Genomic DNA, 12,714 nt, shown 5'->3' on the forward strand with positions numbered 1-12,714 from the left:
CCCTCCAAAAGCAAAACACCACTAATATCACTTGCATTTGTGTGATTGAGGTTTATGTCTCATTTATAAAGCTCAGAAAGAACAATGATTTTTCAATTGACAATAAGATTTGATTGCGATAATTAACAAAACTTAGGGTATTGTTTTGGAAGCTTATTATATAATTCATTTCATAAAGCATCCAATTATTTGATAATTTGGTCTCTATCATCATTATTTTATTACGTTCAAGTATTAATCAACCGTCAATTTCTTTCTTTTCTTCTTAAAAATGCAAGTGGATTGAATAAATATATACTAATTTTGTTCGTTTTGTGAGTCATGTCATAAATTTAACACCGCTATTATATATTCTTATTTATTTATTTAGGTATTGTTGTTACTGTTTATTTTTATTAAATTATTAATATCAATATAGTAATTATACTTAATGATCTTTCACTTGTACATTTAAAATTAGTATTTTATATTATATTAATTGTTTAATATGATTTTTATTATTAATTAAATTTTTCATAAACAAAGTAATAAAACCAACAATATTTAATTTTGAACATAATTATCATATTTGTCCGATAAAATCTTTGATTTAAAATTTACATAAATGAACCGAAATTATATCCAAATGAGAGAAATCTTGATAATAGAATAACTAAGAAAAACTTAAAAGAATTTAAAGTCATTACTTGTACCAATAAAATGCACATTTTTTCAGTAACTCAATTATAGAAACTAAATGTGTTTTATGTTGAGCTACTTCTTGAAATTTTTTATAATATATATACGAGTGAAAACAAAATATGCTGAAATTACTTTGCAGAGACTAGAGATGTGTTGAATTTTAATGTTTATTTACTTCTTTTTTTTTAATAATTTGGTTCATAAGTAATTTCCTAATTTATTATAAGAATATAGTAATTTCCTCTTATTTTATTTTTTAAATTAACCAAATCAAGCTAAATACAAAAATAATTATATAAAAAAAAAACAAATTTATAATATCCAAATGATTGCAGGTGCTGTGAATCAAAAGCAAAGTAAACGTCAAATTTGAGGGTGAAAGCACCTTCTTTAACTCTCTTTTTCTATCGCTTTTGGTGAATAGATTGAAAGAAATTGACCATTCAGGCGCTAAATTTGAAATATAATTAACTGAGAACAGTAAAAAGACGGTACGGGATTTAATTACTACAGTAATTTTGGTCTCCCGTAGTGGTTGCTAGGTTGGGACTTCGGTCCGTGATTTACCTTTTTAAAAAAGCCAATTTATGCGGACTAATTTCCGCTTAATTTGGGATTTGTTATAGGCCTTCCAATTAGGTTGGACGAAAATTTAGTAAATTCCATAATTTCTATTTTTAGAATAATTTAAATTGGACTAAAATAGTCATTTTTTTTAGGTAAATTAAAATATTAAAAATCTACAAAATTTTAATTCATTCAAGGTGACATACATAAATGAATAAACACTATATCACGAGCATAGGATGGTTAGAAAAGACTTATCACAATCGCACTTTTGATGGCCGTGGACTTACGATTGTGCTACACTCACTTCTCAACAACGAGTGAATTAAGTTAATTCGTTCTTGCGTCGCTTACGGCCAAGCGACGTATACTCGAGATTCTAGCCCCAGTTCAATAAGAAAGTTTTAGAAAATGGGGGTAGATAGATTTCGAAAGAGAATTTTGAAAGTAGGATTTGAAAGATTGAAATTGGTATTATATGATGCAAGCAAAAAGGCAACAACAACGGCTTACATTATATAACTATCGGGTAGGGGGAAGTTGACAACATAAGAGCCCGACACTGGGCTGTGTGTCAGAGAACGCTGAGCTCCGAAGATGGAGTGGACAACGGGAGGTGTGTCAATGAGGATGTTGAGCCCATAAGGAGGCGGACTATGAGATCACACATCGATTGGAGAGAAGAACGAGTGCCAGCCAGGACCCTGGGCCTTGAAGGAGATGGATTGTGAGATCCCACATCGGTATGAGAGAGGAACGAAGCATTCTATATAAGCTTGTGTAGACTGCATTTTAAAAATTGAGGCTAATGGGGATACGTAATGGGCCAAAACTGACAATATTGGTTAACAGTGGGCTTCGGCTATTACACTACTTATACCAACAAATTACACGTTCTTTTTAGATGGTTCAATCACAGGGGATTAAGCTCAACATCCTCGTCCTCAATACACACTTTTGATGATTTTTATGGTTTCTTGAAGAAGAAGGATCCATGGAGTTTGCTTTTTATACAGAGGTTTCATGCGCATCAAAATATGAGAGTGAAACATAACTCTAATTCCCCACAAAGGCCTTAGCAACAACAAAACCCTTGACTTTATATTCCCTAATAATGAAGTGGAAAGAAAAACAAAATAAAGAAGAGATTCATAAAACCAATACAATCTCTTCCTTTTCAAAAAGCCAACCCCATGCGCACAGTACCATGCCAATACCCAAAAACAATTTCCCACCTTACCAACCAACCAAACCCACCCCCCACCAACTTTCCCGTTCACGACGCATTACTACTACGTAATTTCATTCTTTCGGAACTTGTCGTTACTACATCGTTGGATCAACTTGTATATAGCTCAACTGAGTGCACACCTTCCATGTCAAAACCGAAAAAAATTTCACACCCTACCAACCAAACTCACCTATCTCCCTTTACATATATGTAATAACCCAAGCTCACCGCTAGCCTATGTTGTCTTCTTTGAGCTTTCTCATTGTCATCTTTGGGTTTTCCTTTTCGCCTCTAAAACAAGTATGGTAGGAAAAGGTTTTCACACCCTTACAAATGATGTTTTTTCATTCTCCTCTCTAACCAATGTGGGATATCACAATCCACCCCCTTCGGAGCCCAGCGTTCTCGCTATCACTCGTTCCTTTCTCCAATCGATGTGGGACCCCACCAAATCCACTCCCTTCGGGGCCAGCATCCTTACTGGCACACTGCCTCGTGTCTACCCCCCTTCGGGGAACAGTCTCCTCGTTAGTACATAGTCCAGTGTCTGACTCTAATACCATTTGCAACAGCCCCACTGCTAGTAGATATTTCACAATATCGCATTAGTACACTATCCCTTCTTCAGCTATTAAAAAACTTACTTTCATACTAATGTATATTAAGCCAGTTACATTCGACAAACGTGAATATAGCTCAATTAGTAAAGTTATACCTAGAGGTTCAAACGCTTGTAAAAATTCCCCCACATCAATCAAGTAGAGCATTCCATCAAAGATCCAATCAGAAAACATGAACGATCTTAAACAAAAACATCTGATATAAATGATCTCCAATGTCCAAAGAAACTCCGACACCAAATTCTCTGGGAACCATTTACTAATTACAAAGATATACAAATTTAAAAAGGAAAAAATAAAACAGGAGAGAGAAAAAGAGAGAGATAAAGTTGATTAAAGAAAAATTTAACAATCAAATAAGAAAATAAAAAAAATAAAAAAATCTAATTTTGTGTCTCATTAAGGAATGGGCTCCACAAGTCTTATAAATAAAATAAAAAATAAAAAATAAAATAAAAATTCCACTTTAATTTTGAGGCGTTAATCCAAACACCATTCTTGAGGAAACTGTCGGTCGCTGAAACAAATAAATACCGAAAGAGACTGAAAATCAAAAATCAAAAATCAAAAAAGGAATTTGGCTTAGAATTTTCTCAAATATATTTTTTTTTTTAAAAAAAAAATAATAATAATAACACGAAATTCTGAAATATTTTGTTTTGACTTGCAAAACAGCTTTGAGATCTGAATATTTTTTTGGTTGTTTTAGAAGGTTGGCCATTGTAGAACAAAGGGTGGAGTGGACACCACACTGCCTTGCCTTAGGCAGGCAAAGTATCCCACTAAGATTTTTTCACCCTTTTCTGACCATTTTGTCCCTCTCCTTTTCCTTCAATTCCACATACAATTTTATAATAATATTAATACTCTCTCTTCTTTCTGTGACATCTCGTCTCATTTTCCCTGCACGTAATAATAAACAATCACTAATTAGACTCTAATCACAATAATTACCCTCTTAATCACATTCTAATTTAACTATAAGGAAATGGGAAAATATAGGCGTGCTTGAATGGGGTAACCATTTTCTCTGACCAAAATTGGTAGCTTTTGAAAATGTTCCCTTTGGAGGGGTTTTTACCTCTGACTCCCCACCCTGTTTTACTGCTTTACTGTCTGTCAAAAAGTTGATTTCAGTATGTATTCTACCTTACACACAACTTTTACCTCTACACCCTTTTGCTTTTTACCTAAACCCCTATTTCTGAATGTAGTTATATCTTAAGGACTAAATAGCAAAGAATTACAAATGTTGGGGACTAAAGTGCAATGGAAAAATAAATGGGTAAGGCTTGTTCCTATCCCATTGGTCAAACCTAATAAAACGGCTGTGCACTACAGAATGACAGGTTTGGTGCCTACTCTCAATGTGGAAGACATTGACTAGAATTACCCTCTAATTCTCCCAGCTTTACCAAGTGTCGGTGGCCTTCCCCTAGCTTACCTATTTTCTAGTCGTTTAAACCAAACAAAGCAGGCTTATATTCATTGCCTTTTTGACCCTTTTGCTGAGCTACCACAAGGATTAGGACAACCCCACACAAACCCACAAATTGACAATCTTATGTATTAAGCTTGGTCGGGTTTGGGACTGTAACAGCCCAACCAAGCCCACTGACTAGTAGATATTGTCGAGCTTTCGCTTCCAGACTTCCCCTCAAGGTTTTAGAATGTGTCTGCAGAGAGGTTTCCACTCTTATAAGGAATGTTTCGTCCCCTCTCCGACCAATGTAGGATCTCAGAATCCACTCTCCTTGTGAGCCCAGTGTCCTCACTGGCACATTGACTAGTGATTGATTCTGATATCATTTGTAACAGCCTAAACCCCCACTGCTAGCAGATATTCTTTTCTAACTAATGTGGGATCTCATAGGGGCGTTTGGGATACTCTTCAAATTTTCATTGGAACGTGAGCATAATGCAAGAAATGGGACATGACCCGACACGTCGATTATATAGAGAAAAGTAAATAAAGCTAATGGATCGATCGTTGAGGAATATAATATAATTTACAGAGAAATTGAAAACAAAGACGCTATATATATATATATATATATATATGCTTACCTTCTTCTATCTCTTGGAGTTTATCTCTCTATGGGTTTGAGGAGGGTAGCACTTGCTTGAAAGCAACAGTAGGAGCTATTCTGCAACTCCTTCTCTGATGCTCAAGAACAAGCTCTGCAGCAATCCAATCAAGTTTCTCATAATTAGTCTGCTCTGCAATCCTCTTCCCTCCAAACAGAACAGATTCAACATTCTTCTGTTTCAGCATCTCTTCTGCTAATCCAAGCAGCATATTTACATTGCTAGGGCTTGGATCTATTTCCACATTGGGACTGCACTTAACATTGCTGGATCCATTTGCCTGCCAAACCCCACAAATAATTAGCATTAATAAGTTCATAATATGGGTATCTAAAGCTTTAAAACAGCATAAATTTAATGACAAAATGGGTCCCAATTGGGATAAAGCAACCCAAAATATATGGACAAGAGTAATAGCCATTCCGTAAGAAGACATGCCAGCGATGGGTACCTTTTTCATTCCCTTCAATACTAAAAAGAAGGGCAAATCCGAAAGTAAAGTGCCAAAATTTACCATCTTTTGGCGCAAGAATTGGGAAACAGTCTACGTTTTAGTTCCCTTAAAAGCAGAGAAAAATAATACAAACTCTCCTTGATTAGCTCGTTTTACCATGTACCACAAAATCAATTTCATTGTTAGATCCTTTGGTCAACATCAAGCCTTCACAAAGACAAAAGTGTTGGTAAAGTAAGAAATGAAGAACGGTTCCTTTCAAAGATCAAGATAAATAATGCTCAAACAGTTGAAATTTAGATCATTATATTGTTCTATAAAAGATGGGTTTGGTGAAAAAGACAGATTGGAGCACAATCTTAAAAGTGAAACCATCTAAAACACGTTTTGCGAACGTAACTCATCGGCTTAAGTTTTTGGATTGATTGATGATTCGGGTCTTCTAAGACCAATGGATCATGAATTTGAATCTCTATTTAAAAATATATGTAAAAAAATAGTTTTGAAGTTATGGTGGATTATCTCTAGACCATATCACAGGCTGTCCACAGTATCTTCTGCACCCTATTACGCCAATATCAATCCATGTCCAACAGCGACACATATAATATTCACCCAGAATAGAACAAAGAGTGAAAAACAAAGGCAGAGTAAAAAAGATTATTACGAATTGATTAAGGGTTTATGCTCATAGGGGAGGGGAGTCCAGAACAAGAGTGTTTCCGTACCTGAATTCGCACGTAATTACTGCTCTTGCACTGGCCGAAAGCCATGGCCACCGCTTGGTCCACCATGTCGGCCGCGCCCTCGCCGGAGATTCGAGCTATGGGTCGAGCCCACTGCTTCGCTTTCCAGCCCTTCACTTCATTGTAATCGTAATTCACCTCGAACAGTTGACCGGTCCCTAAAGACAGAACCAAAAGATCCTCAACCCCTCGCACGAATGGGAACTCTTGCTTATTATGCAGCACGTGCGTGATCGCCGCCGCCGTCGGGTTGCTCATGGCTAATCCACCGTCGACGGCGAGGCACTGTGTTTGGTGGTCGATGGACTGCATTGGAACTGGTTCGAACACGCCTGGTTCGGCTGATGTGGCTCGACAGACCTCCCATAGCCGGAAATTGAAGCTCTCTGTCTCGAGAGCGTCGGCTCGAGAGAACAGAAACGGCGCTGTACTGGAGAGATCGTAGCAAGGGATTAGAACCGGTTTAAGAGTGTCCTTAAGCGTTAACGTTCTGCCGTTCTCTTCGAATGCCTCTTTCATCGCCTTCTCCAAACCGGCGGTGGCAGTAGCAGTGGCGGAGGAGGAAGAGCCGCTAGGTTTTCGTAGCCGTCGGAGAAAGGCGTTGCCGAGACTTGAAGACGAACGGTAGAATCGTTTCCCTTGCTCGGCGAGAAACCGCCACGTCTCCTCCGCATTGTAGATTGGACGGCTCTGGTCCTTGGTCGCAAAAAGCATCGCCGTGAAAATACCTCCAATGCCAGCCCCGGCGGCAACATCGAAATAATCAGCGATTCTAGCGTCCGGATTGCCGGATTTCGTCTTGAGAGCTTGTTCAAGATACGACAAAGCCTTACCGGAAAGAATCCCCCGCATGCCACCGCTATCGATGCTCAGAATGCAGATTTTCCCCCTTTGATTCTTAATCGCCGAAACGCCATTCACGGCGTCCGCTTGAGCATCCGGCCGGGGATGAACCTCAGGCATCGATTCAATAACCGGAGAGATCTGCTTCGGTATCCAAAGCTTCTGATCGTCATAGCCAAACAAGAATTTACTCTCGAGAATTGAAAAAATCTCATAGCTCAACTTATCCGTATCAATACTCGGTTCTTGCATTTCCAACAAATTGGTCGTCATTTCCAGATGAGAAAAAAAACACAAAAAGATTTCTCAACCAAAGAAAATCCCGGGAGAGAAAACACGTTATACCCAAAGCTCAACTATACATCAAACAAATTAATCCTCGAAGATCACGCCATTCAGAGAAATGAACATCGAGCTCTCAATTTCGAAACCAGGCCCCGAAATGTGTCGAGAAATTGCCTGATTAATCGACCCCCTGAAATCTATGGCCCCCCATTTCCCAACTTAGAGATAGAGAGAGAGAAGTGGGTAAACCTAAAAGCAATTTGTAAAAAGCTGCCTCGTATCATGGAGACGGAATTCCGGTTCAACCGATTCTCTCTTTTGGTAGTGGGTCAAACAAATTGGTAATCGCTCCTCCTTTTCTTCTTTTTTCTGGAAAAGGTTTCGAAATCTTTTGATGAAGGAAGGGAGGAAGATGCGAATGGAAGAATAAGCGGCCAACCAACAGAGAAACAAAAACAAGAAAAAGCCAACGAAATAGCGGCAGCGGGAGGAGGAAGAGGAGGAGGAAGAGGTCGACGAAGAGCCAAATTTCAGTCGTTGCAGAGCATGTCTGTTTTTCTTTATTATTGTTATTATTATTATTATTATTATTATTATTATTATTATTATTATTATTGTGCTACCATTTTTATATTCTAAAAGAAGCCACGCCTATATTCCCTCTCTCTCCCTCCCAACATATAATATAAATAGTGGCTATCCAGTATTTTGAGAGCGATGAAGTTTAGGGTATTTTCGTCATTTACTTTCCCTAGCAAAAATATATTTTTCTTCCCTTATAAATTTAATACCAAAATTTTAGGTGTCGGCCTCAGCCTAGTTTAACAGACATGGATGCATATACTCACCAACTAACAGAGTTTGATCTTGTTGAATTAAAATAACCATTAATTTTACCATCTATTTCTAAAAGATTCACTTAATTTCATGGCCCATAAACCTCCTTAAAACTTTCAATTATGAAATTTAATTTTGTATTTATTAAACTAACCAAAATTATAAAATTTAGAATTTTACCCAACATCATTTTTAAATTTATATTCAGTAGACTCTTTAAAATTTTAAATATAGTACAAAATTGAAATCGATAAAATCTTTTTAAAAATTAGAGATCTATCCTAAATAATAAATTAATACACGCCCTTAAGCTTATATTATAAATGAAATTAAAAATAAAAAAATTATTACAAAGTTTTTAAATTAAAAAAAATTTACAATTCTAAAGGATTAAATTGTAATCTAACCATTTGCTATTCATATTTTTTTCTTTGTTCACAATTATTACAATATTTAAAATTAAAACTAGGTTAGATTAACGTAATTTTTATTTAATTAATATATTTGAAAATTAGATTCCATTGCAATTGTAGTGTGCCACAATTTTGACAAAAGAAATAAGATAAATTTGAAAAATAAAATAACTAAATTAAATTACAAATTTAGTTGTGGAGTTTAAAATTTATAAATTGCAAACTTTAAATTTATCAAGTCTCTAAAATTTGGAGTTTTTAAAAAATTATATTATATTATAAATAAATTTGAATTATGGGCTCATGAAACTCTAAACTAAACTCAGTAAATTTTATAATATTTATAATGTTGAACCAACATTTTTAATTTTAAATAGGAAGAGAGTAAATAAATAACAGAGTAATTAGTAATTATTTACCATCATCATAAAAAAACAGAAAGTCAAAAAATCATACAACATGCGACACCGTTTTGTTTTTTCCCGGTGGACGTATACCACACCGTTTTATTATTATCCATGGTCACATACGACAGTGTTACAACTAGGAATTTTGTTGTTACATTTAATTGTGAAAAACCAAACCCCGGGGGTAGGTTAACGAGCCGCACATAACCATGTGTTCGGTTAATTTTTTCAACGATCGGAAAGGTGTCCACGTGGATTGACGGTGATTTAATCCAACGGTTTGTGTTCTCTTGTTTTCACCACGAGGAACGGTCAAATTTGCTGGTAAAAAAATAATAATAATATTTTTTTTATTTTCCCTCTCCCGCACTCTTGTCGTTACTGTGGGGCCCACCGCCAAACCCGTCGGCAAGAGGAGATGGAGACGCACTCAACATGAACACGCTTTGGTCTTCCATTTTTCTTTTTCCATCTCTTTATTTATTTATTTATTTATTTTATTTTTTGCACTGATAGAGAAAAACATTACGTCTTTCTACAAATTCCTCTCTCTGACCAAAATACCCTTCGGATTGGATTTCAGCGGGGCCCACTTGTCTGCTTACGTGCTGGCGAGTAGCCTTCCCACAGCGTAGGGTCTATAATATTACTATATCCCTTTGGTCCCGTACTCTAGAATATATCTTCCTATGTTGCTTAGTGTATTTCCAATATTCCGATTTTTTTTTTTTTTCTTTTCATTTTTTACTTGATGATAATATTTTTTATTTTTTATTTTTATATTTTCAAATTTATTTAAAAAATATTTAAACTCTGTAATTATTTCAAAATATATATTTACATGTAAAAACTAAAGAAAGATACAAGATATTATGTGCCTATTTATTTTATTTTAAACTATATAGTTAAAATTATTTATATAATCATGCATAAGTTATTATATTAATTTACATAAATGATATTGTAAATAATATTATATACACAATTTGAAAAATTCAAATACATTTTTACAATAAATTTTAATGTTCGACGGTCAAAATGAATATGTCCGATGTTTATAAGCATAATTTAAATTTAATGGTGCGTAGTTTAATTAACTATTGTCATATTTTATTGACGAAAAATTAATTTTTATTCAATATGGTGAGAATATTATCCATTAAAACTTTAAATTAATAATTATATTTAAATGTTTATAATTGGATTAATTTAGAGGTTGAACTTTCTTTCGAAGCCTATGCGAGTGAATTATTTAATTTAATTAAATAATATTCGGAATTTTTTTTATCATGTTTTGAAAAATATATAAATTATAAATATAAAAAGCGACAGATTTACATTTACTGTGTTGTAACTTCCTTTTGTAGTCGGTCTTGAAGACAAGTATAATTAATGCAAAATACCCAATAATTTCGGTTACAAAATTATTATAATCAATGGAATTTAGCTCTTCTTTTAATAATATGATATTCTATCTTATGGATTCGACTAACATTTAAAAAATACAAATAAATAAGTAATTGGACCACCTTTTATATATATATATATATATATAAAAGAATAAGTTAATATTTTAAATTTGTCTTTTTCCTCTCTAAAATTGTAACATATAAAAAGTTTAGTCCCACTTTAAAAAATTATGCATCTCTATTTTTGGAATTACTTTTACAAAACAAAAGAATTAAAATCAAAATTTAATTACTGTAGTCCACGAACTAATGATAACCTACTTTACTTATTTAATTTATTTATTTATTTATTTATTATTATTATTTGGTTTATCTCACTTTTCTTAACGTATATTTGGGAATTGACGCCGAGTTTTTTTTTAATATTTTCCTAATATATATTTTTTATTTCAGTTTCATTCTATTTTGCTTTTACTTTTAATAAATCACAAAATTAATATTTTGATACTTGATTAAATAATTATCATAATTTTCATATAGAGACTAGAATTTAATGGAAAACAACAATTATCTAAACCTGTACTTATAATAAAAATATAGTTAAAAAAACAAAAATCAAAATATTATTTTGAGAACGACTCACAATAAATGATTTCAATTAATTTTATTTCTAAAATTTATTTTTATACACCACACGCCAACCATAAAAGTTGCCTAAATTCAGAAATTTCAATACTAAATGCTTACTTCCAAATATTTGGATAAATGGATAAGTCCCTCTATTTTCTTCCTCGAAAACAAATTTAATATTAAAATAAATATAAATTAAGAAGCTAATATCATAAATATAAACATAATTCATTAGATTAAAATATATATCATTCACGAAAATATTATACTTCAAAAAAAAATATACATATATATATACACGATTTAGATTTGTTGAGAATTATTGGAAGTAGGTCCCACATTAATTAATTTAATGGAAGATTATGAGTTTATAAGCGAGTAATACTATCTTTATTATTACAGGGCATTTTGAGGAAACCCAAAGCAAAATCATGAGAGGTTATGGTCGAAGTGGATAATATTATACTATTGTGGAGAGTCGTGATTCCTAACCAAATTTAAAGTTAGTTGATGATTACGGGATATTTTCGAAGTAAATGTTTTTTTTTTTAATTATATATATATATATATGTATGTATTTTTTGTGTGGGGGAAGAAATTGCATTAGAATTTGGAGATGACAGAAGAACTGGGAATGGAGGGATATGGGGAAGTTTTAATGAGAAATTGGCAGTTAGTGTGCAGGGAATGGAGGATGCCATTATTTAAGAAGGAGACAGACTGGAAACTAAGCCATAAAAATCGAACATTTATCTCTCTCATCGCTCTCCTCGCTTCCTTTTTTTTTCTCCAATCGCTCTCTCCCTGCTCGGCTACAACCTGTACCTCTCGCTCACATCGCCAGTGCCTATTCTATCTTCAACTCATCGCCATTTATTTTATTTTTCTTTTTATCAAAAATTTAAATTAAAAAAAAAAAAAAATCCAAACTTATAATCTTGACAAGCTGTAACTTACTTGCAATTTCACTTTTGTTTGGATCTTATCAACCACCCGTCCCAATCTCGGTTTCAAATTGTCGGTTCTCGATCCCAGTCACCAGTTCTCAGTCTCAATCGTTAGTTACCATTCCTCAATCGATGGCCACTAACTCTCCATTTGGTTATCGATCCTCATTCCTAGTCTACGGTTAGTATCAACGGTCGATAGGTGATTGAGACTCGAGTTTTGAGAACTTATAGTTGGGACCAAAGCTAGTTATTGGTGTTGGATGATGAAAGTCCCACATCAGCTAAGTTAGGGAATGATCATGAGTTTATAAGTGAGAAATACTACCTTCATTGGTCTGAGGCCTTTTGGGAAGCCCAAAGCAAAGCCATAAGAACACTGTGGAGAGTCGCGTTCATCTAACAATTGGGGCATGGGGCATGGGATCGATGATCAGTGCCCAATGATACTAACTACCTCTCACGACCGACTCCAACAAAGTAGGTGGTTTCCTTTGACTTAAAGCTCTCTGGTTTATGAACTGGGCCGCTTTTAGAAATAACAAAAAGCTACTAA

General features: G+C 34.2%; 1 protein-coding gene across 1 annotated transcript; it reads right to left on the reverse strand.

Annotated features, from left to right (window-relative positions):
• Window positions 1–3,278: 3,278 nt before the first annotated feature.
• Window positions 3,279–8,075, reverse strand: PLP6 (PATATIN-like protein 6). The gene is made up of 3 exons (XM_023686459.2): window positions 6,370–8,075; window positions 5,167–5,467; window positions 3,279–4,002 (listed from the first exon to the last, which is right to left on the reverse strand). The coding sequence occupies exons 1-2, from the start codon at window positions 7,501–7,503 to the stop codon at window positions 5,195–5,197; spliced, it is 1,407 nt and encodes a 468-aa protein (XP_023542227.2). The 5' UTR covers window positions 7,504–8,075; the 3' UTR covers window positions 3,279–4,002; window positions 5,167–5,194.
• Between the last annotated feature and the right edge of the window lie 4,639 nt (window positions 8,076–12,714).

Source organism: Cucurbita pepo, chromosome 1 (assembly GCF_057944985.1).
Source record: "Cucurbita pepo subsp. pepo isolate OVF chromosome 1, ASM5794498v1, whole genome shotgun sequence".
Taxonomy (NCBI): domain Eukaryota; kingdom Viridiplantae; phylum Streptophyta; class Magnoliopsida; order Cucurbitales; family Cucurbitaceae; genus Cucurbita; species Cucurbita pepo.